Source organism: Dysidea avara, chromosome 15, assembly GCF_963678975.1.
Source record: "Dysidea avara chromosome 15, odDysAvar1.4, whole genome shotgun sequence".
Classification (NCBI taxonomy): domain Eukaryota; kingdom Metazoa; phylum Porifera; class Demospongiae; order Dictyoceratida; family Dysideidae; genus Dysidea; species Dysidea avara.
The window spans coordinates 9,227,996-9,251,939 of record NC_089286.1 but is presented as its reverse complement, the minus strand read 5'-3'; the positions used below and the strand labels follow the sequence as shown (position 1 = coordinate 9,251,939).

Sequence of the window (23,944 nt, the reverse complement as noted above, 5' to 3'; positions counted from 1 at the left end):
GAAATCGCATTTTGACTGACGTTTAAAGTAATACGTAATATCCTTTGCCATGCTGCCAACTCAGGCGCCAACGTCACGAGAGACGATCCTCGAAAATAAAACCGCGAATATTTCTGAGGGTTAAACAATCATCGAAAATAAAATCGCGAAAATCCTGAAATTTGCTGGACCGCGAAAATTACGTCCCTCGAAAATTTGTACGTATACGGTATGACATATATTATAGATTAGTTAAGAATGAGTGGCTGATGCTAACTCTTTTTCCAGAGTAGGCACTTATACGTAATCGGTGATCTGTAAAGCACTAGGGTCCCATGCAAGTTACCAAATCCCTGTTCTTGGTCATCCCCAGGTCAACTGTACCAATATAGTCAACCATTAGAACCACTAGAACTCTGACCTTCTCCTCTTGTTTACCACAACAAGGTAAATGATTATGTGATACAGAGAGTGCTTACCTTGGTCTAACAATTTCACATAACCTTTCTTGGTCCGCACATAGCTATTTCAGGAATTGTCGGTTGAGGCAATTCTGTCCCAGCATTTTTCCGAAGGAATTTTGGACAGTGTTCACAGGATGTCAAAATTAATGCTACCAGACTTACATCCGCCTTATTACTGAATATGTTGTAGTTATCTGGTCACCACACATATTCACTGAATAGAAATGATTCAAAGGAAAGCAGCCAGATTTGGGTTTAGCGATTATTCCTGTTATTCTAGTGCATCAGCTATCTTGATTGGCAATCGTTAGAGAGGCAAAGAGATAATCCAACTTCAGTAATGTTTCATAAAATTATCAATCAATACATAGATATCCCTTGTGTAGGGTTGGGTGGTACTGGTAGTTCTACTTGCGGTTATTGCAATAAGGTGACCATGCGATTACTGTAATCATTGCCATGTCTGGTATAAGTTATTTAGTGCATTATTATGGGCAAATGAAACTGACATGTACAAGTTGCTGTCAGGCCTTTAGTGTTCAGGTTCTAGGTTCAGTTCTTTAGTGTCTGTATCAGTCCTGTGGCCACTGTAAAGCACTAATAATAACGATTAAGGCTTCATAGCATAGTCATTACAGTTCATCACTTAGCAATCGTGCAATAATACTGCACAAACAATATTGTGGTATTTTCAAAATAGCTGCAGCATTCAATATTGAACATAACATTGCGTGCGTATAGGCAACACTGAATATTGAAATACTGCCCATCCCTATCCTACCCTTGCAATCACATCCTTGATAATGCTTCCAGTCTCACCCGTAATAGTAGCAGGAGATTCCTACAATTACCCTTGAGAATTGACTCCTATATGTACGCACTCCTTTTTCCCAAGAGCAATCCGATTATGGAATCATTTACCCATTCACCTTGATAATGTTGATACTTTTAATCTTTATAACCACTGGAACTAGAAAAACCATTAAAACCAGCAGAACCACTAGAACCTGTAGAACCATCACAACCAGCAGAACCATTAAAACCACAAGAACCACTGGAACCAGCAGAACTATTAGAACCACTAGAACCAGCAGAACCATTAGAACCAGGAGAACCATGAGAACTGCGAGAACCAGCAGAACCACTGGAACCAGCAGAACTATTAGAACCAGGAGAACCAGCAGAACCATTAGAACCAGCAGAACCACTGGAACCAGCAGAACCATTAGAACCAGGAGAACCAGCAGAACCATTAGAACCAGCAGAACCACTGGAACCAGCAGAACCATTAGAACCAGGAGAACCAGCAGAACCATTAGAACCAGCAGAACCACTGGAACCAGCAGAACCACTGGAACCAGCAGAACCATTAGAACTACTAGAACCAGCAGAACCACTAGAACCACAAGAACCAGCAGAACCACTGGAACCAGCGGAACCATTAGAACATTAGAACCAGCAGAACTATTGAAACTAGCAGAACCATGAGAACCACTGGAACCAGCAGAACCACTGGAAACAGCAAAACCACTGGAACCAGCAGAACCACTAGAACCATGAGAACCATGGGAACTACAGAACCAGCAGAACCATTGGAACCACTAGAACCATGAGAACCACAAGGACCAGCAGAACCACTGGAACCAGCAGAACCAGTAGAACTAGCAGTACCATTAGAACCAGCAGAACCACAAGAACCAGCAGAACCACTGGAACCAGCAGAACCATGGGAACCACAAGAACCATGAGAACCAGCAGAACCATTAGAACCGACAGAACTATTAGAACCAATAGAACTATTAGAAGCAGCAGAACCATGAGAACCACTGGAACCAGCAGAGCTAGTAGAACCATGAGAACCACGAGAACCAGCAGAACCACTGGTACCGACAGAACCATATAACCAGGAGAACCAGCAGAACCATTAGAACCAGCAGAACCACTGGAACCAGCAGAACCATTAGAACCAGGAGAACCAGCAGAACCATTAGAACCAGCAGAACCACTGGAACCAGCAGAACCATTAGAACCAGGAGAACCAGCAGAACCATTAGAACCAGCAGAACCACTGGAACCAGCAGAACCACTGGAACCAGCAGAACCATTAGAACTACTAGAACCAGCAGAACCACTAGAACCACAAGAACCAGCAGAACCACTGGAACCAGCGGAACCATTAGAACATTAGAACCAGCAGAACTATTGAAACTAGCAGAACCATGAGAACCACTGGAACCAGCAGAACCACTGGAAACAGCAAAACCACTGGAACCAGCAGAACCACTAGAACCATGAGAACCATGGGAACTACAGAACCAGCAGAACCATTGGAACCACTAGAACCATGAGAACCACAAGGACCAGCAGAACCACTGGAACCAGCAGAACCAGTAGAACTAGCAGTACCATTAGAACCAGCAGAACCACAAGAACCAGCAGAACCACTGGAACCAGCAGAACCATGGGAACCACAAGAACCATGAGAACCAGCAGAACCATTAGAACCGACAGAACTATTAGAACCAATAGAACTATTAGAAGCAGCAGAACCATGAGAACCACTGGAACCAGCAGAGCTAGTAGAACCATGAGAACCACGAGAACCAGCAGAACCACTGGTACCGACAGAACCATATAACCAGGAGAACCAGCAGAACCATTAAAACCAGCAGAACCACTGGACCAGCAGAACCATGAGAACCACGGGAACTACTGAACCAGTAGAACCAGCAGAACCATTAGAACCATGAGAACCAGCAGAATCACTGGAACCAGCAGAACCATTAGAACTACTAGAACCAGCAGAATGGAACCATTAGAACCACTAGAACCAGGAGAACCATTGAAACCAGCCGAACCACTAGAACCAGCAGAACCATGAGAACCGTGAGAACCAGCAGAACCATTAGAACCAGCAGAACCACTGGAACCACTGGAACCACTAGAACCAGCAGAACCATGAAAACCACGGGAACTACAGAACCATTAGAACCACGAGAACCAGCAGAACCACTGGAACCAGCAGAACCACTGGAACCAGCAGAACCACTGGAACCAGCAGAACCACTGGAACCAGCAGAACCATTAGAACTACTAGAACCAGCAGAACCATTAGAACCACTGGAACCAGCAGAACCACTGGAACCAGCAGAACCACTGGAACCAGCAGAACCACTGGAACCAGCAGAACCATTAGAACTACTAGAACCAGCAGAACCATTAGAACCACTGGAACCAGCAGAACCACTGGAACCAGCGGAACCATTAGAACATTAGAACCAGCAGAACTATTGAAACTAGCAGAACCATGAGAACTAGCAGAACCACTGGAACCAGCAGAACCACTGGAACCAGCAAAACCACTAGAACCATGAGAACCATGGGAACTATAGAACCAGCAGAACCATTGGAACCACTGGAACCATGAGAACCACAAGAACCAGCAGAACCACTAGAACCATGAGAACCACAAGAACCAGCAGAACCACTGGAACCAGCAGAACCAGTAGAACTAGCAGTACCATTAGAATCAGCAGAACCACTAGAACCATTAGAACCAGCAAAACCACTAGAACCATTAGAACCAGCAGAACTACTAGAACCAGTAGAACCATGAGAACCACGGGAACTACAGAACCAGTAGAACCATGAGAACCATTGGAACCACTGGAACCAGCAGAACCACGGGAACTGCAGAACCAGTATAACCAGCAGAACCATTGGAACCACAAAAACCAGCAGAACCACTGGAACCAGCAGAACCATTAGAACCAGCAGAACCACTAGAACCAGCAGAACCACTAGAACCACTAGAACCATTAGAACCACTAGAACCAGCAGAACCATGAGAACCACAGGAACCGGCAGAACCATTAGAACTATTAGAACCAGCAGAACCATTAGAACATAAGAGGCATCAACAATATGATTTCTTTGTATTTATAAATACTTATCCTACGTATTTCGTGACTTTTATATGAGGAACTAACCCTTTTTACCCACCCCCTTTAATTTCATTATTGCTGTTATCAATCACGTGCACACGTATTTTGATGCTAAGAAAGCTGGCTATCATTTTATAGCACAGCAAATGTCATTTGCACCTCAAAACAGTGGTAAAAATGGCTTTTGCTAACCTTTATAGTAGAGTTGCACCGATAATCATGTGAATAATCGGTAACAGCCGATATAAGGTGATTTTGCAAGTATCGGTATCGGCTACAAAGAGGAAGTTATTTGCCGATAACCTAAACCCACAATAAATCATTAACGACAGTAATAAACATGTGACAGTATTAAAAGAAAGCAGTGAATGCAGTGGTAAGTGGTAAACATTTATTTGCTGTACCTGTTTATAACTATTTAGGCTTGTTTATGTGTGAATAGTGTGGCTGCAAGGCTATAATAGGCTGTGTATATTTATCGGCCGCCCACACAATCAACCAATCACTATTTGGAAAGGGTCTGGAATCCCACCAAAACTCCGTTTGAGAAGCTGACTTAGGTGTACTTGGCTTTCATTTCCATGTAAGGGGTTAGTGGCACACTGGTAGCAAACATTGTAGAATTGTCCGCCCACGCAAGTAATTAAATTATTTCAACTAATGTTATACACGCACATAAACTTTAGATGATTTTTGCTTCTTCTCCCCTGACCTACAGAATAGAAGAATATCGGTAAATATCGGCATATCGGCTACAGGAATGAGTGAAACATTGGTATCGGTAAAAGTGAAAATATGCATATCGGTGCAACACTACTTTATAGTAACAGACAACTTAATTTGGAGTGTTTTCTTTAATATTGAATAATAAGAAATGATCTCCCACCCACGTGGAAATCCAAATTTTTGTGGATGAGAAACAAGTGATCAACTTTGCCTGGCCTGATTACGTTTAACAAATTTTCTGTCAAAATTATCATAATTTTCATTCTCAAGCATCTAAATTTTCAAAAACTTTCCTGGGGGGGGGATACCCCCAAACCCCCCTAGAGGGCAAAATGCAAAGCAGTGTGCAGTGACTTTTACACCTGTCAAGTATATAATAGTTTGGCCTACCCAATGTTAAAAAAAGTGATGATTGCATTCCTAAGGTCTTACATGCAACTGAACTATTACTGTGGGAATTTGACATTCACATCTTGCCCCACAACTGAAGGCTTTGATAACATGCAACATAAATCTAAGTGATGGCAATAAGCTAATGTGTTTAAGTTTAAAGTTAATTTGAATTTCTGAGTATTACATTATGCTAATCAAACCTTCCCAAGCTTTGAAATTTTATCCCAATACTGGAAATTTGACAAAAAGTATGTCAAATCCCTAATACTCCAAAGGCAGGAGCATGACATTGATAGGTGCACTACCAGGTAAAGAACTAGTTGTTAGAATTGCACGATCTGAGCTGGGTGCACAAGTGGTGACAACAGATGCTGTTGGGGACTCCTGCGCAGACTCGGAAACTGATACCTTATCAACATGGTCATTGCATTTTTTGCTTCTAGCCACAGGGAGTATTTAGGATCATGGAGATTACCCTTCCTTATAATGCTTCTGGTAAAGCTTTTCTAGCTCAGGAGCTAGCCTCACAAAAGCACATGATGGTGCCATCTGACGATCTGAAATTACACCAGCATTAAGTAGATATATTCCACATTTTCTAAATCCACTCATCACATTAATGGGTGTAACAGATTTAGGCCAGGCTTTCCCTAGCAGTGATACTAAAACATCGGTTGTGACAACATTCCCCGGATGGCTGGAAAGGTATTTCTTGCATGCTGTTGAGAAATTAAATTTCAACGACTTGAACACACTAATGTCCAAAGACTGGAGTAAATGTGTCGTATGGGCTGGCAGACATAAAAGATGTACACCATTATCTCTAGCCAGTACTATAACATCAAGTGAGATGTCAGACGAATGACCATCTTCGATTAATAGAACAGGTCTCGCTGGTGAAATCTTCTCAACAAAAAACTTGAACCACTTAATGTACAATTCCTGATTTATCCACCCGTTGTCACTGCACTCAAACAAAGTTCCAGGTACTCCTCCTTGTTTCAACTTTTCATTCATTCTCTTCCTGGAATAAATCATCATAGGTAGGATGACATAACCTGATGTAGAGACACAAGTAACTACTGTGTGTGTTTTCTCTTTTTCTCCAGATGTCATTCACCATACATTTTTACGGCCTAGTTGTGTTATCACTTTCCAACCTTGCGTACAATAGATATTCCTATCTCGTCAATATTAAATATTTGCATCGGCTTTGACAGCAAATTTAAACATACACAGAGTGCTCCCAATTTAGCAAAGAAATCATTGACGGTGTCTTTACTGGCAGCAATAGCTCTATTATATTAAAGTGGCTGGGTAATACGCATAGTGAGGTTTGGATGACGAGAACTAAACCCATCAAACCATCTTCGCCCAGCCAACCCATTACAAAATGGATGTTCCCTTCCTGCTTGCTCCACAATTGTATATGCAGTTTACATAACATCTTGTCTAGTTATATAATCCAAATCCCATATCACACATATCAACTAGTGTTGTTTTAATAAGGACTATTGGTTTTGGTTTTAGTTATAGTAATTTTTCTTAATTCCTTTTAGATATTGATTTAGTTATGGTTATATTCTCTGTGTGAAAATCTTTTAGTTATAGTTTTAGTACCATTTCTAAAAACATTTACGTTTATACCTTCATGATAGTGCCTTGGCAGTATTGGCAACGTATAAGCAAGCCCAAAAGTGTCTACGGATTGGCCAAAAATGCTTCTAATTAGTTGCTACAGATTATTATTTTTAAAACAGAATTTTCTACTGACTGATTAACTAACTGCCTGCCTGCCTGCCTGCCTGATGCCTTCAGAAAAGCAACTGCTAAGGCTACGGGCCTGATTTTTTTACTGTTAAACATTGCTTCAGCCCGACTGGTGCCTTTTGACATACTGCAGTACATACATTCATGGACTTACCTTTGTGTCCCATTTATCTATGCTGACAGTGAAAGGTGTCATGGTAGCGCAGTGTGATGGCTTCCATATTGTCTGAGATTTCTGTTGTAACTGGATCAATTGCAGAAGTCTTTCTCATAGTGTTCTTTGTTTGTAACGCTGTGTAACAGGCTGAACATAGCTGAAAACGAAGTGTAATTGTACTTCACTTTTTTTCAGTAATAATTGATAGTTTGGGCGTACATTCAGGTGCGAAATTGATTTACTAAAAAGCCTGGCATTATTATTCTTCCTTTTAATGCAGTATGCACAGGTTCATTGGTCATAATTATGTTATTAAAAAGTAAACAAACAAGTAGAAGGAAAATTTAAGAATTTTCAGTCTGATTAGAAATCATAGAGTGAAACAAGGGGGATCACCTATACACCTACAGATATGCTACATTTAATCCCTACCTGCAGGTGTAGGCAACCTCCCTTGTTTTATGGCTATTATTACTGAAAATTCTTTTCTACTTGTTAATAATCATGGATTTCACACTGGTCCCGGGTCCTTGGTCCCCGGGTCCACTGTTTTTACCAGTGAAAATAGCAGTTAACCACAAAATAAGATTCACTGAAGCCATAATTTATTGTTATTCTCGTAATGATAGCCACAAAACAAGCTGATGAGATTAGCAAATGTGTATATAGCAAGCTGGTTTGTTAACTATTCTTCAAATTACTAGCTGTAAATGCCTATGGGGCAAAGTATCAGTATTGGATCGGTATGACCATATCCATCTCAAATGTATTGGTATCGGATCAGTAGTGAAAAAGTGGTATCGGTACATCACTAGTACTTGTAATAAAACAAGTAGAAAGTTTATAGTTGGAGGTCACCTACACCTGCAGATATACATAGTCGACTTATTATCCAAATGTCCACTATACCTGCAGGTGTAAGCCACCTCACTTGTTTTCAGTACTTTTTATGGCTATGATTTTACTTGTTTAATTTTTATAACATAATTATGACTAATGAACCCACACATACCACATCAAAACAAAGAATGACATCAGGCATGTCATTAAATTAGTTTCAATCATGTTTGAGCTTGCAAACCCACAATTTACTGAAAGTGCTAGTACTTTTTGCTTTCAGCTGTGTTCAGCCAGCATTACAAATGAAGAACACTACATGAAGGATTTCTACAATCAATGTAGTAGTCACAATGGAAAACTTGGATGAATTCAGTTACACAGGGAAGCCATTGCATTGCACTATGGTGAATTGACACTTTTGCTGTCAGCAAAGATAAATGGGACACAAAGGAGGACACAAGTAAGTCCATGAAGCAAGCATTGTACGTACTGTAGTATGCCAAGAAGCACCAGTCGGGCTGAAGTGACGGCTAACAGTGAAAAAATCAGACCTGTAGCCTTAGTGGTTGTTGAGTTGCGTTTGTCTGAAGGCATCAGACAGGCAGTTAGTTAGTCAGTCGGTAGAAAATTCTATTAAATTAAAGATCAATAAAATTCCATAGCCACTGAATGGAAATGTTTTTAGCCACTCTGTAGACACTTTTGGGCTTATTTGTACCTCACCAATACTGCCAAGGTCCCATGAAGGTATTGTGAGGCTGGTTTTGGGGTGATTTATTGGCCAGAAAAGCCCTGGCCAATCAGGATCCCAAATATACAGTACTATTGTACTGTATGATATAACGTCCAGTACTTACAAAGTCCATGTACAAAATTCTTTTCTGTAAAATTCTTTTTATGGTTTCTTTATTAGTAGCATTAAAATGAATAATGATGTCAACATGTAATCTTGTGTGGTAAATATATGTCTTTTATGATTGCAATATTAGTAATATTAAAATAAAACCAGGTGCCAGAGCATAACATATGTAATAAATCCACCTATATGAAAAAATCTCAAGTAAAAATGTTTTTTATAATTTCATTATTGACAATATTAAATAAAAATATTAAAATGAAACCAGGTGACTGGTGTTAGAACATGTATATGTCATCCACCTATTTTATGGTTTCATTTTATTATTGCTACAGTGAATTACAGACTTCTTGCAATGTTTAAATTTAAGCACATGTGTACAATCGTCACATTGGCTACTTTAAATAGTCTACAACTTCTCAATTTTGTTTCTCTTCTGATGTCCTGAAAAGTGACCACTATTTAAAAGATGTGGAGTGCTCAAAAAGTGAATAATTGATTGTTTTCTTGATCCAAGTGCACATGCGCTTAAATTTTAATGCAAGAACTCCACAATTCGCTGTAGATTACATACATGCATACAACACATGTGTACGTGCGTGCATGTATGTATGTGAGTGTGTGTGTGTGTGTGTGTGTGTGTGTGTGTGTGTGTGTGTGTGTGTGTGTGTGTGTGTGTGTGTGTGTGTGTGTGTGTGTGTGTGTGTGTGTGTGTGTGTGTGTGTGTGTGTGGGTGTGTGCGTGTGTGCGTGTGCGTGCCGTTATGAGTTGCATGTATATTTTGCATGTGTACTGTTTGGATTTTACTACTGGATAGGTACGTATGTATGAATGTCTCTCCATGTACACTACCCAGAAAGTAAACCATCTTCGAGTCATTTGGGTGATGCTGGGGGTCAAAACTATGTACTATGTATATATGTCATCCCTTATGAAAGCTGTAGTGTTTGAGCATGAATTATTCTGTTCTGGACTGCGTCTCTCTCCGTCTCTCTTCATTTGTCTGTTGTGCTGTCACTTTTCAGTCTTACCATACGCCGCGAGGAAACTGAGTAACTTCATGCCACCAAATTAACTGCTGTCGTGTTGTCCTAAGGTGAATCATGTGATACTAGCTGCTTGGCATGTAACAGAGAAACGTTGGTTGTAGAACTACAATTGAAACCCACCATCGACTATTAGAAGAGTGGCTATATAAGCAGGATGGTGATCTTACCTCAGCAATGCCCTGTGGTGGGACACTACAGGGCATTGCCTTAGAGTTCCACAGCGTGCCATTGGGCTGGTTACATCAAATGATGTAATGGTCGAAGGCTTACATTGGAAAGTCTTCAGAGGCTATTAGCCTTGCCGCCAGAAAGGGGTACAACTCTATCTGCTGCACTCTGAGCAATATAGCTCAGTGACCGGCTAAATAAAATTAAAGGAGTTAACCGGTGACCAGCTAAATATCAAAAGCCTACTTGTTATCGATGTGCTATGGTCCCTACCAGAGACAAGTATAAATATACTGGTCGTAATGTCCTGTCATGTGCAAGCTTGATCGGTTGTAGTAGGGAAATCACTTACATCATTCATTGCTCTCGTTGTGAGCTACTGTAACATTGCTAATTAAATGGGAGTAGGCCTAGTACATTCATGGCCACCCCCCTTGGGCTGTAAGAATGCATTGTCTCCTAGCAACCAAGTGGTAGTTATGAATAGCAGTACAAGCCATAAACCAAACAGATAAACTATATTCCTTAGGCTCCATCCTTTTTCTTTTGATAGCTAGGACATTATGTCTGAGCAAACTGAGTTATGGTCAGACACAGAAGCTATTTGGGTGGCAAATGTCTGGTTATATTTGTCTCTGGTCCCTATTCTAGTTGAAAATCCCAATTTTTTGTGTACTTGTAGCAAAAAACCAAACAAACTAGCTAGCATATTAAGGAATAAAAAGTAGTGCACTGAAGTAGTGAAACATTGAGCAATGAATGATGGTATTACAGCATGGCTTGGTGTGAAAATCTCTACTTTGGCATTGAACAAAATCATCATCATAACATGCCAATGTAGGGATTTTTCCACAGAGCTATGTATGGTATTAATTGGTTCTATACTAGTCCCTATTTGTTTCACCTCACAGGGTCAGGAATATGAACTAAATGATGACATGAAGCACTTGTCATTTTAATGGTGATACAGTGATACCATCTTAGCTGAGGTTGACTGATATGCATGATGTGTAACTTTTTGATTGTATAACGACTGTAATAAGTCATCAAACATAAAGACAACTTTAACATATTCAGTCTCAACACCTCAGTAGTAATACCTAAAAGTATAGCATTGCCAGATTGCAAGATCTGTGAAAAAATACCTCCCAGAGTCTTCCTTTCAGCAATCCCAATGTGGTTACTTCTAAAGATTTCAGTTGCATTTCCAAAGGCCTGAATAATAAGATTTAACAGCGAAACATTATTGGAGAGTAATTATTTGCTATAAAATATTATTACTAGGTAGCTGACTGAAGTTGCAGGCTCACAATTTCCATGTTCCAGAGTGGAACCCCCTTTTTAAAAGTCCGATCCACCCCTCTAATTTTTATACAGCAGATCTTAGTCCACTGAAGACTACTCCTGTCAGGCGAGGTCAACCAGAAATCCAGGAGAGACCTGCCAAAGAGCACTTATAATTCAAGCAAGCTTGAAGAGCATTTATGTGCATGTATGCCGTGATAACCTAATGGTGCCAGTACTTATACATACATAGTCCAAGTATAAAAATCTTGTGTGAAAAAATGTTTTTCTGGTTTCAGAGTCATTATCATTATTAAAAATAAAACCAGAACATACATAGTCCATGTTTAAAAAATAAATATTTTGTGTAAAAATGTTTGTATGGTTTCTTGATTAGAAACCAGGTAGCTACAATGTCAGCACCTACATATAAAAATCTTGTAAAATGTGTCTGTTTTTTAAAAGTTATATCCTGTTATGAAGGTGATATCATTGTTATTGCACACAAGTCCCTGAGGAAACAAGATACAGAGCCTCTACAAATGATTTAGAGGGATTCAAAGGGATTACTCTGTAAAACTTCATGATCTGTAGTATATTCTATATGTGAAGATTGTTTTCATCGTCACATTTCTTTGTTCTGCCAGTGTGCAATCATCACATTTCTTTTTTTCTGCTACCAGTGTGTACTTGGTAACACATCTGAGAGAATCTCTTTGAATCACTCAAAATGATTTGTAGAAGTTCTGTATTGTATTAGACACTCTCCTGTCCACTATTATTAATATTAACTCTTGGCTCCATTGTAGTGTGTTCTGGTTCCTGTTAAGATTTAGCCTAAATTTAACTTTGTAGACACTATGTACAGGCTATAAACTGTGTCAATGAACATTTTTACAGAGCAGAACTAGTTTCCAGAGGCATAATTCACCTTTGTCTGTGGTTGGTGGAATGGAATCGCATAGCATGCAAAGGTTAAAAAGTTGCAAGGATTACTCCCAAAATAGAACAATGGAGCCAAAGGTTATTGAAAGGTATAAAGGTAAAGGTTATTGGTTCTTCACCATACACTGCTGGTACTGATTTCCGCAGCAACTGAAAATAGCACAGATTGTTTCTTGACATTTGTTTGCCCATCACAATAGTTGTCTCGGCTTCAGTCGGTAGAGTCTTATCAGTTCTAGCCACTCGCTTACGTTCCTCCTGCCTCGTGTTGGGTACCGGAAACTCTCTAATCAATCATTAGAAAACATGCGCACGTGCACAAACATAATTATTACATAACAAAAATTCTAGTCCATTACACTCCCCGTGTTTGAGAGTGTAGCTATCAAACAGTTCTATACATAAAGGCCTAAAGGATCAACTAATTTCTAATACAATCCAACAATCTAGTTCAAGTGTTCATTCTTCTCTAACTATTGCCGCTTCTCTTCTCCTTCGAGTATTACTCGGTTCTGTCACCTCATCTAAATCATTCACTGGGTTTTCCTTGCTGCTGCTGGAGACGACACGATCACCCGTAGATACTTCTATTGGGTATAGATGCTTGATGCTACGACGAATGACTTGCACACGTCGATCAGAGCGACCAGCCCTCACCTTAGCAGCACGAACATGTCCATCAGACCCACTCAACAGTTCTTCAACAACACCAAGCTTCCAAAAGGATCTCTTGGTCTGGTCATCCTTGATCACAACAACATCTCCTAGTGCAATTTTTGATCCTCCACTCCCTCTTGATCTCTGGTCAGATTGGTGATTCTCTCTCAAACTCATCAAGTATTCTCGTCGCCATTGTCTAGTAAATTGACTTAATAAATGTTTCTGCTGCCTAGCCCTTTTCGTCAAAGTGTCATTAGTACTGATCACTTCAAAGTGTGAATCATTGGGAGCACTAGTGATTTTCCTACCATATATCAGATGTGATGGAGACAGAACATAACTTGTGCCACTAGTATCATCTTCTACATATGTCAAAGGTCTAGAGTTAACAACCCCCTCTACTTCAACTAAAAGTGTGTTCAACTGGTCGAAATCCAATGTGGAACGGCCAAGGACCTTTCTGAGGCTTCGCTTTACACTCTGAATCAAACGCTCCCAGAATCCTCACTAACAGGGAGCCTTCTCAGCAATGAACTTCCAAGAGGTGTGGTTGTTTGCCAGGTATCTTTGAACTTCGGAAGATCGGGCTACCTTAGATACTTCTTTGCTGGAGGATCGAAATGTCTTAGCGTTGTCAGAAATCAATGTTGCTGGCAAACCTCTCCTGCCAGCAAATCTCCGGAAACATAGTAAAAATGATTCAACCCCAAGGTCCCGTACCAATTCCAGATGTACAGCACGGGTGGCTGCACATGTGAAAAGACAAATGTAGACTTTTTGTGGTTGGCCATTTAAGTTTATGTACAGAGGACCAGCAAAATCTAACCCTGTGTGGGAAAATGGTGGATCTTCTGACACTCTTTCGGGAGGCAAATCTGCAACTGGGCATGATCCATATGGCTTGCATTCTAGTTTTCTACAAATAACACAAGCTCTAACTATAGCCTTAGTTGCCTGACGACCTCGCAAGATCCAGTATCTCTCTCTTAACAAGGTGAGCGTTTCATTCACTCCACCGTGCTTGCAGCGTTCATGCGATTGCCGTATCAACAGGGTAACAAAAGGATGTCTTGTTGGTAAGAGTGCCGGTTTCTTGCTCCCAAATGACAACTCTGGTGAATTGCTTATTCTCCCTCGGCATCGCATCAACTGTCTGTCATCAATAAAAAGGTCGAACTGATGAACCAAGATAGGACAGGCACTCTTATGATTCAACAAGTACTGTATTTCCTGATTAAAGCAACTCTGTTGCACAGATATGATCCATGCGGCCTCAGCTCTCTTGATGTCTCCAGCATCAATCAGTGGCTCATCATCACTTCTGAGACTTCTGCATCGCTTCAGCCTTGCAACAAACAACAGCACACATGCAGTAACATGAAGTAAGGTATCTAGAGTGCTATAACGAGTGCAGTCAATCAAGTTTTCCAAGCGCATTGCCTTATGCTCTTTGTTCATGATGAACAAAGCATGGGTAGATATACACTGTGACTTGGTCAATTCTGCCTCTACCTCACATGAAACATCCACATCTGGTAGCATGGGTTGACTAACAGTCTTCTCAGCAATAATGTTAGGTCCATGCAACCAAATTGAACTATGTACAAGTTCCTTAGCAGACACTCCTCTAGAGGGCAAGTCAGCAGGGTTCAATTCCCCTGGGCAGAAATTCCAATCTTCACCATTCGTCAGTCCTTTGATCTCCTCAACCCTATTCTGAACGTACTGTTTCCAAGCTCTTCTGTTGCGTATCCAATGCAGCACTACCATGGAGTCCACCCACAAGTGAACACTGTTCAATCGAGGTAGGCAAGCTACAACACTGTGTACAAGCCTGGCCAAAATCAGTGCCCCCAGTAGTTCTGAACGGGGAATAGTTTGCTTCTTAGTTGGCGCTACCCTGGTCTTCGAACACAGCAGATTAACTTCAACTTGACCATCAAGGTAAGTGGAACTAAGATACAACACTGCCGCATAGGCATGCTCAGATGCATCACTGAACCCATGTAGAGATATGGAAACAGGATGAGAAGATATGAGAAAACAACATCGGGGAATCTTCAACTCAGAAAGCAAGACCAGATCCTTCATCAATTGCTCCCATCGAACTTGCGTATCTTTATGCAAGGGTTCATCCCAATCGGCCTTACTGGTACACAAAACTTGAAACAACATCTTAAGAGTGATAATAAGGGGACTCAATATTCCCAGAGGATTAAAAAGACTTGCAGTTACCCTCAAGATTGATCGTTTGGTATGTGGTAAGCATTTCATTACATTAAGTTGTTCTGTAAAATCAAACGTGAACTTATCTTGCATCTTATCCCAAGCAACTCCCAGCAACTTAGACATATCCGTTCTATTATCATCAATCTTAACAGTTGCATCACAAGGGTCAGTGCCAGTACCTTCCATGGAGGATGCCTCATCTTGCTCAATCATATCATTTAAAGTCTTGGAATTTGTATTCCATTTTCTCAAGTTAAAGCCTCCATGATGCAAGATCCACTTGGAGGACTTGTAAACTTCAAAAGCTTCTTGTACAGTAGCACCTCCAGATACCAAATCATCAACATAAAGCGACTGTTCTATCTTGTCAACTACTCGTGGGTGCTCAGATCGATACTTCTCCAAGTGATGGGAAATCACAGAGCCCAGAATGGCCGGCGATGGCCTCAATCCAAACACTAGTCTAGTAAATCGAAAGTGTAGAAGTTTACTGCTCTCTTGAAGAGGGTCTTCAAGCCAAAGAAATCTAAGCATGTCTTTATCTGATTCATGGATGCTTATCATCAGAAAGGCCTTCTCAATATCACCTGTAAGAGCCACTTGATAACATCAAAACCTAATGAGAACATTAAACAACTTAGGGATCAGATTGGGTCCAACCTGCAGACAATCGTTAAGTGCAATGTTACATTCATGTGAGGTAGCCGAACCATCATATACAACACGCACCTTAGTCGTGCTGCGGCCTTGCTTGACCACCGGATGATGTGGCATATAATGGATGAACGTATCAGAAGACTCAATACTGTTGCTCACAGGTTCGATAATATTGTAGCGCAACTGTTCATCTATTGTGTTTTGATATTCTTTCAAAATCTCAGGCTGTTTAATTAGGCGTCTCTGCAGATACCTCAACCGATTATAACACAAGTTAAAGTGGTCAGGTATATCACTCTTACTTCTAATCCAAGGGAGTCCGACCTCGTAGCGACCCTGCACAAATGTGACTCCATCAAGAAATGACACGGGCTCCTTGTAATATTGGGTATCATAGATTCCTAAGGATTCCAACTCCCAGAAGGACTTAAGAATGTCATTAAGGCCACTGAGTTCATTGGTGGAAGGTTCCAACTCATTGAATCCCTGGCATACGGCCAAGTGAGAGAACGTCGAGACATGAGAGTGCGGTGAAGTAAGAGGACCAGAAAGAAGCCAACCTACTTTACTCCTAACTGTAGTAGGGCCATTGTCTGTGCGGATAGTTTCTTCCTCTACAATGTTCCAGTAATGATCGGACCCAACAAGGAGATCAATGACTTCAGTGCTCTTGCCAGGAGGGTCAGCCAATTGCAGATCACATAACTGAGGGTATTTATCTAAGTGTACCACATTCGGCAGGGAGGAGCAAATGGTCGGGAAGCTAAGTGCCTCCAGCACTAAACAATCAGAACTGCCAATCTTCTGTAACCGTATCTGAACCAGATCACAAGTCTTGCCCTTAAATGCAGGCTCTCCAAAGGTGTTTAAATGCAATCTCTCCTTTTTTACAGGCTTAAGACGTAGGCGGCTGCAGAGAGCCTCTGTTACATAAGACCTCTGGCTCCCTGTATCAAATAGAATCCGGATATTGACTGATGCTCCACCCTCTTTTCCGGAAGCCATGGCTCTTGCTGTTTGCAACAATACCAATCCACTACTCCGTGCCACATTAGATGTGTTGCTGATAGTCTCTAAAACTTCAGGTGGCTTAACAGAATCCGGTGGGTGTACCTGGTCACATATCGATTGGTGATGCTTCTTGTGACAGTGCCTGCATTTCTTATGTGAATCACAATCTTTGGCACGGTGATGGGGCCTCAGACAGTTAAAGCAGCGACCTCTCTAATTAGGATAGCCCGTCTATCTTTCACTTCCTTAACCAAGGTGCACAAGGAAGGATAATGTTCTCCATTGCAATAAGGACATCTTGGAGCAGCATTACCAGCATAGAATGAATTAGCTGTAGAAGGAGGTGGTTTGGGTGGATGGGGGAGTCGAAAGGTATTGGATTTAATTAAATTGCTGGCCTCTCTCGCTTCAGCTTCCACCTTGATTGTTTCTAAGAGATCCTCCACCTTCCAAATGGTGCCATGATGCTGACGTGCCATGCGAAGGCGGACTTCATTAGGCAGTTTCGGCATAACAATTGGGATCAAAAGGCTACCATAGTGACGTAGGTCTATTCCCAGTGAACTTAAACCCCTAGTATGAACAGTGATTCGATCGTAGATATTACGAAGTGCAGAAGGCCGGTCAGCTGTACAGTCTGGCAACTTAAGCAGCTCGTCCATATGAGCTGCTATTATAGCTTGTGGATCACCGAAACGTTCTTTCAACATAGCAGTAGCAGAGTCGTAATTACCCTCAGTCAGTCCAAGACCTTGAATGGCCTTACTGGCAGTACCTTCTAAAGAAGAGTTTAAGTAATGGAACTTATCTCTTACTTACGTCGGTGTTTTCATGGACAGCCGATTTGAAAGTGTCCCAGAACGTTGTCCAGCCAGTCACATCTCCCCTAAACTTGCCCAGTTCCAAACGAGGTAGACGCGTCTTCGCAACAACAGACGACGGAGGTACAGTTGTGGGCGTGGTCTCAGGTGCTGGTGGAGGTTTCAAGCACGCATCAATACGGCGTTTATAATCAATCACTGTGGCGTTAATAGTCTCTGATTCATCAATTTCGCGTGCTATATCGTCGGTTTCGCAGAGTCAAAATGTCGGCATCGAATTTTTGCAACACGCTTAATTTATTTTTTAATTGTTCATTAATCACCTGCAATCTACCAATATCTCTTGGCTCACCCACCAGCAGCGTATCTAGCTCTCTTGTCAACTTCGTGATGACTCCCCGGTGACCACCTCTTACTGATCTAAGCCTCTCCAGATTCATGACGTCCGGATCTTGCCTAAGGATAAGGGAACGAGCGAGAAACGATGTAACAAACTATGACAAGTACCTCTACGGGTGCCGTTACACCCGGCACCAAGGAATTCGAGTTTGTCTTCAGGTTATCGTGCCCCACGTTGGGCGCCACTTGTCTCGGCTTCAGTCGGTAGAGTCTTATCAGTTCTAGCCGCTCGCTTACGTTCCTCCTGCCACGTGTTGGGTACCGGAAACTCTCTAATCAATCATTAGAAAACATGCGCACGTGCACAAACATAATTATTACATAACAAAAATTCTAGTCCATTACAATAGTATAGTGCCACAGTGTAAAGGATTAACCATTTTATTACAAGATTCAGCACTCAAAGTGGGGCAATTGGAAACAGTGGAAATGGAAACTGGAAACGGAAAATAGAAATGGAAAACTGAAATGGTCAAGTCATTATAATATACATGTATCCTAGAGTAAAACCCTCACTTAGTGGTCACCTCTTAAAGACAACCTTTAATAAAGACCACCTCTGTATAAAGACCACTTTGTAATTAAGTTCTAAAGATGGTTAAGGTATACTTAATGATCACCTTTTATAAAGACCCCATTACATGGTAATATTTGATAAATTCCATCACCAAACATGGTTTCATGACTCATAGAAAGGGGTCAATGCCATCTACCATATTTTTGGTTCACACTATATCATCTGGCTATCCACACCATTATTGCTTAGGTTCTACCAGAATGCACATGTCTAGTCCTGAAGTACAGCTACAGGACTGTAGTATACTGTACTGGTGTAAGTTAACATTTCCATATTAAGCTATTTTCTCCATTGTTAATCAATACCATTCATGATTGTTATGATGTCATGAACCAGACTCAACCAGTCTGAATGGCTCAAAGGGTGATAAGTTAGTTATCACTGGGTGATAACTAATGTCAGCAGGTACATAATCTATGTAGTAGGTAAAATGTTTTATGGCTTCATTATTGGTAATATTAAAATGAAATCAGGTGTTTAATGGTGCCAGAACATAAAACCTATGTAGTCCATCTTTTTTTTTGTAAAAAAATGTTTTTATGGTTTCATTTTATTATTATTACTAGCACCAAGAGTTCATAATATATATACTTCATTGTGTCTATTGCATACATGATATGCAGCACACGTTGCTGTCAGACCTTCAGTGCTGGTCACTGTAAAGTGTTAATAATAATAATGACCAGATTTTACACTGATCCCAATCGTATTCAAACTAACACCACCAGTAGACAGCTACACTGTCGTACTACTAGTTTTGACCCCTCAATACTACTACTCAAACTACTTGAGGCTAGTTTTAACAGACGTCTTTTCTGGGTGGTATGGAGAGCTCGAATTGCAGTTTCTGGCCTTGTGAAGGCCTGGCTTGGCAAGAACCAGCGGTTTACTGGTGGATGGCCTGATAATGTTGGCCATGACACTTTTTTCTATTGATTTTGCTACATATCAGTCACTGCACGGCCCTGTAATCTTGTGGTCTCACCCCCACCACACTTCTCCCCTTTTCTGAGTGTGAACACTCGTGATACTATTTCGCTCATCCAACTGCTCAGATTTTCTATCTTATTTGGTGGGAAACTCTACAAGCAGCTACAAGTACTGCAGTGTCTGCTGACTTGAATTCTTTATCTTGAAACTTCTAATGTGTGATTTGAGTCGTTTTCCCAAAATCCAGTCACAAATGTAACAATACCTACACCCCTGCAGTGCTCCCTATACTTACATGCTAATTATTAACAGTAAATTGATTCAAATTCAAAAGTAGGGACACACTTTAAAAAGTACTTGGTTGTATAAAAATTTACCATTACCTACTGTGAGTTTGGAACATGCCAGCTTAATCTCTATGACAATGAATTAGATTTCTAGAGCACGTGTATGGTCTTTAGAGTGCTACAAAGGGAGTTTGACGATCTAAATGTCAGAAGTAGTGTGCCTCACACTCAGGTTGAGTCTGTTTTTTTATTATAATTAATTAAGGTTGGCAGAAGTACTGTCTACCAGACCCTCAGCACATTTGTTTTTGTACCTACTGCATTGCATGTCCATTTAGTTCCTTGTGTGTTGTGCTGTAAACAGGGGCGGAGGAAGTAGTTTATATGAGGGGGGCTGGGCTGACCCAGACCTATGGAAATGAGGCACTACATTGTCTTGGTTTGGTAAGGTGAGACCAAAAAAAAAAGGTCACAACCAGCTGACAATAGCTGCCCACCTCACCAGCTACCCATTTATAGCTGATAAACTACATAAAAATCCTTACATAGCTCGCTACACACTGCTCTAATACTGCGACTGCTTTATTAGAGTGACTGCTCTATTAGAGTATCTCGATCTTTATCTTTTCAGCCCCACTCCAAGGATAATTTCGGCGTGATATCATTCTGAGGGGGGGGGGGGGCTTCAGCCCCCCAGCTCCCCTCCTCTATGTGTAAAGCCTGAATGTGCTAGTCTATCCTTCGCACATGTGCTTATAAATGGATAAGCGCTATGACAAGATCGATGTCTGGGTCTAGAAGCGAATGCTGCTGTAAAACAACGTTAGGTATGAAAAATAACTGTTTTGTAAATGTAAAATGTATTTTCAAATATCTGTGTTCGCGTCCGTATCCGCCTTTTCCAACTACCCATAAATAATGTAGCTTCTGGTTCTAAAATAAATCAAACATTGAAAGAATAAAATTAAATTAGTATGTAGCTTGTAGCTATTCCAACAGCACACTACTATTATATTATATTTTATTATTATATTTTATAATTGTAAGACTCATATGCATGAGCATAGTACAATGATTAGTTACAAATTAAATTAGAATGTAAGTAAATAAGTAAGTAAATTAATTAAGTATAAGTAATTAAGTAAGTAAATTAATTAAGGATAAGTAATTAAGTAATTGAAGAGATCACTAGTGTACAAGTGTAGAGAATTGTTGTAGAGTTGGTGCATTGACAGTGACACTTGGTAAAGCATCCCACTGAGGGACTACTCGTGGAAAAAAACTGTACTTATAGCTATTAACTGTTGAAGATATTGTAACAAATCTTTTGTTGTGACCTCTAGTGATAAGAGAGTTTTTAATCATACATTCTGGGAGTGAAACATCTATTAAACCATTTAAGATTTTATAGAGGACACATAAAGACTGAATATCTCGTCTTTTCTTCAAGCTGTCCCACTGTAAAGTTGATAACATTTCACCAACACTGCTGTATCTGTTAAAATCAGACATCACATATCTAGCAGCTCTCCTTTGAACAGATTCTAATTTGTTAATGTTAATGTTGGTATAGGGGGACCAAACAAAAGCTGCGTACTCCAAAATTGGTCTGACATATGTACAATAAGCATCAGCTCTAATATTCCTCTGACAGAAATGAGTGTTTCTTCTTATAAATGCTAGGGCGGAGTTAGCTCTTTTACAGATACACTCAATATGCTTGTTGAAAGTAAGTTTACTGTCTAATGTAAGTCCTAAGTATTTAGCTTCCTGTACATGGGCAAGCATTTGATCATACAGTGTGTAGTGTGTGACAGTTGGATGCACTTTGTGAGTAATTGTTACTATATACATGACATCTTTAAGAATATAGCAAAAATAAACATGCATGTGAATTAAGCAGCTACAAAGTTAGTCAAGCAACACACATCAACCATAAAGTCATATGTTACAACTTGTTGGTTTGATTTTAATTTCCATGAACGGTAGATTATACCATCTCCTATTGAGATACATTGTATATGAACTACTGTATTGATCATTAGGCCATATTGCACTGCACTCTTTATACCACCATCCACCAGCATTACTACCTGCCCAGCCACCTACTGCACAGTTTTTGGATGACCACTGATCATAATCTCTATCCCTAGTTGTGAATTTCATACCGTTAAGTAAGGTTCTTGAACTCCAGGCTGCTGTCTGTGTAATGGGATCACTTGTATATCCACTATATCCTGATATGGTTAATTGATACTGGCTTGAAGGTGGTCCTACCTTGAAGTTATTGTAAAACAGATAACGTCTTGTTCCATTAGTAAACATATAGTCAATACGCAGCTGCCACTGTCCTTGGTTAGTAAGACAATGGATAGGGCTCAATCCGTACCAAAATTCTCCTGTCAGGTTACCAAATCCATTTTCATAATCTGCCCAGTCTCTGTTAAAGTCAACACTTCCATCTTGTCTTCTTTGAATAACCAGCCATCCTCCACCATTAGTAGTGGCATCACAGTAGGCTTCAGCCATGGACTCAGGATCTCCACAAAAGTTTGTAATGTTGAAAACATCAGACTTGGATGGTGAAGTACTGAATGTGAAATCATTGCTTTCTTTGACTTTACAGCAGCTACCACAAGTATATTTGAAAATAGAGTGTCCATCAACCAACATCAACTTCAATCCAACAGTTAGTACAATCATCATGACAGCAGCCATCATCAACTTATCAGCACTGATAAGCTTATGACAGTAACTTGTAGTGTCTACAAATAACATGTTTGCTGCTCAAGTAAAGTGTTTTTATACCACACTACGTGAAATTTAATATATTATAATTCAATCATCATGTTGCTTCCTGATGTGGTCATCTTGCAAACCACTTATAGCTCATCTCAGGCTACCCTCAGTTATGTACATGTATGTTATTAAGTTATATATTGGTAGTTATGCCACAATGGCTTGACTGACAAACATAAACAAGTCCAGTGTTTAAGATCTGAGAGAATATCTACTCTTGAAAGATATTTATTTACCTGATTCTGTGCTTTAGCACTGGTGCAATTGATGCAAAAGCATTAACTTTACTGGTGGGCATGGCTAAATGATTAAAAATAAAATTCATCCGAATTTACCGATAAATATTGTGAGGCTGCTACTCCCTCTATGCTAAAGATAATGAAACCATTTTTTGGCCATTACTAGCTAATGAATATCGGTATATTGTATACAAATTTGAAAGAAATTGGACATTGTTTAGCTACTGGTAGTAAAAATCAAAGTCCGAAAACTGATAGTTTTTTCCGAACATATAGAATTTATCGGACAGAGCAAACTGCAACTCTCAAGCTATTAATCGTGCATAGCTGATTACTGGAGGATAATAACTGCTTAGTGTAGCCTACCTTTTGGTACAATAACCTAAGCTGTAGGATTTCTAAGAAGTGAGTGGTAGCTAGCTGTCCGAACATCGTATTGTCTGTTAATCGATATTTGACTCTACTACATTACTTGTTTACAAGCAGCTGTCGAGGCACGACAATGAGTTGTAGTCCAGTTGCTCGAGTCCAGTACAGTACTTCCATAGATATACAGACAAGTACTTGTCCGTATATCTATGGTACTTCGAAACATAGAACGCGCCTGTAACATTGGCAACGCATGGGCGTTTAAACGGGTAACAACAGCCACGCTGAGGTCCCACCATGTAGAGGGCTTGTTTCCAGTAATTAGCCATACATTTCTCGTTTACAAGCAGCTGTCAACTCAAGGTACAATAACGAGTTGTAGTCTAAATAA

General features: G+C 40.4%; 4 protein-coding genes across 4 annotated transcripts; all 4 read right to left on the bottom strand.

Annotated features, from left to right (window-relative positions):
* Window positions 1-1,391: 1,391 nt before the first annotated feature.
* On the bottom strand, window positions 1,392-4,518 carry LOC136245262 (collagen alpha-2(I) chain-like). Its single transcript, XM_066036752.1, has 7 exons — window positions 4,442-4,518; window positions 4,076-4,321; window positions 3,813-4,011; window positions 3,070-3,152; window positions 2,699-3,019; window positions 2,025-2,323; window positions 1,392-1,450 (listed from the first exon to the last, which is right to left on the bottom strand). The coding sequence occupies exons 1-7, from the start codon at window positions 4,516-4,518 to the stop codon at window positions 1,392-1,394; spliced, it is 1,284 nt and encodes a 427-aa protein (XP_065892824.1).
* An 8,516-nt stretch (window positions 4,519-13,034) lies between these two features.
* On the bottom strand, window positions 13,035-17,126 carry LOC136245261 (uncharacterized). The gene is made up of 3 exons (XM_066036751.1): window positions 16,154-17,126; window positions 13,748-16,051; window positions 13,035-13,642 (listed from the first exon to the last, which is right to left on the bottom strand). The coding sequence occupies exons 1-3, from the start codon at window positions 17,124-17,126 to the stop codon at window positions 13,035-13,037; spliced, it is 3,885 nt and encodes a 1,294-aa protein (XP_065892823.1).
* Window positions 17,127-17,320: 194 nt separating this feature from the next.
* On the bottom strand, window positions 17,321-18,393 carry LOC136245260 (uncharacterized). The gene is made up of 2 exons (XM_066036749.1): window positions 18,306-18,393; window positions 17,321-17,910 (listed from the first exon to the last, which is right to left on the bottom strand). Exons 1-2 carry the CDS (start codon window positions 18,391-18,393, stop codon window positions 17,321-17,323), a joined length of 678 nt encoding a protein of 225 aa, XP_065892821.1.
* Window positions 18,394-21,995: 3,602 nt separating this feature from the next.
* Window positions 21,996-23,739, bottom strand: LOC136245471 (fibrinogen-like protein A). Its single transcript, XM_066037011.1, has 2 exons — window positions 23,665-23,739; window positions 21,996-22,911 (listed from the first exon to the last, which is right to left on the bottom strand). Exon 2 carries the CDS (start codon window positions 22,865-22,867, stop codon window positions 22,088-22,090), a length of 780 nt encoding a protein of 259 aa, XP_065893083.1. The 5' UTR covers window positions 22,868-22,911; window positions 23,665-23,739; the 3' UTR covers window positions 21,996-22,087.
* Window positions 23,740-23,944: the final 205 nt, after the last annotated feature.

What these genes read in the sequence shown, in the direction of transcription:
- LOC136245262 (XM_066036752.1), bottom strand. Translation starts at nt 4,518, where the DNA reads ATGATAGCCAGCTTTCTTAGCATCAAAATACGTGTGCACGTGATTGAT. An exon ending in AATGAAATTAAAGGGGGTGG is followed by an intron (nt 4,322 to 4,441) that starts GTAAAAAGGGTT and finishes TGGTTCTAATAG; the next exon opens with TTCTAATGGTTCTGCCGGTT. An exon ending in CTCATGGTTCTACTGGTTCT is followed by an intron (nt 4,012 to 4,075) that starts GTAGTTCCCGTG and finishes TAATGGTTCTAG; the next exon opens with TGGTTTTGCTGGTTCTAATG.
- LOC136245261 (XM_066036751.1), bottom strand. Translation starts at nt 17,126, where the DNA reads ATGGCTTCCGGAAAAGAGGGTGGAGCATCAGTCAATATCCGGATTCTA. An exon ending in TTCGGCTACCTCACATGAAT is followed by an intron (nt 16,052 to 16,153) that starts GTAACATTGCAC and finishes TGGCTCTTACAG; the next exon opens with GTGATATTGAGAAGGCCTTT. An exon ending in CATTGCTGAGAAGGCTCCCT is followed by an intron (nt 13,643 to 13,747) that starts GTTAGTGAGGAT and finishes ACACACTTTTAG; the next exon opens with TTGAAGTAGAGGGGGTTGTT.
- LOC136245260 (XM_066036749.1), bottom strand. Translation starts at nt 18,393, where the DNA reads ATGAATCTGGAGAGGCTTAGATCAGTAAGAGGTGGTCACCGGGGAGTC. An exon ending in GCTAGATACGCTGCTGGTGG is followed by an intron (nt 17,911 to 18,305) that starts GTGAGCCAAGAG and finishes ACTCTTCTTTAG; the next exon opens with AAGGTACTGCCAGTAAGGCC.
- LOC136245471 (XM_066037011.1), bottom strand. Translation starts at nt 22,867, where the DNA reads ATGATGGCTGCTGTCATGATGATTGTACTAACTGTTGGATTGAAGTTG.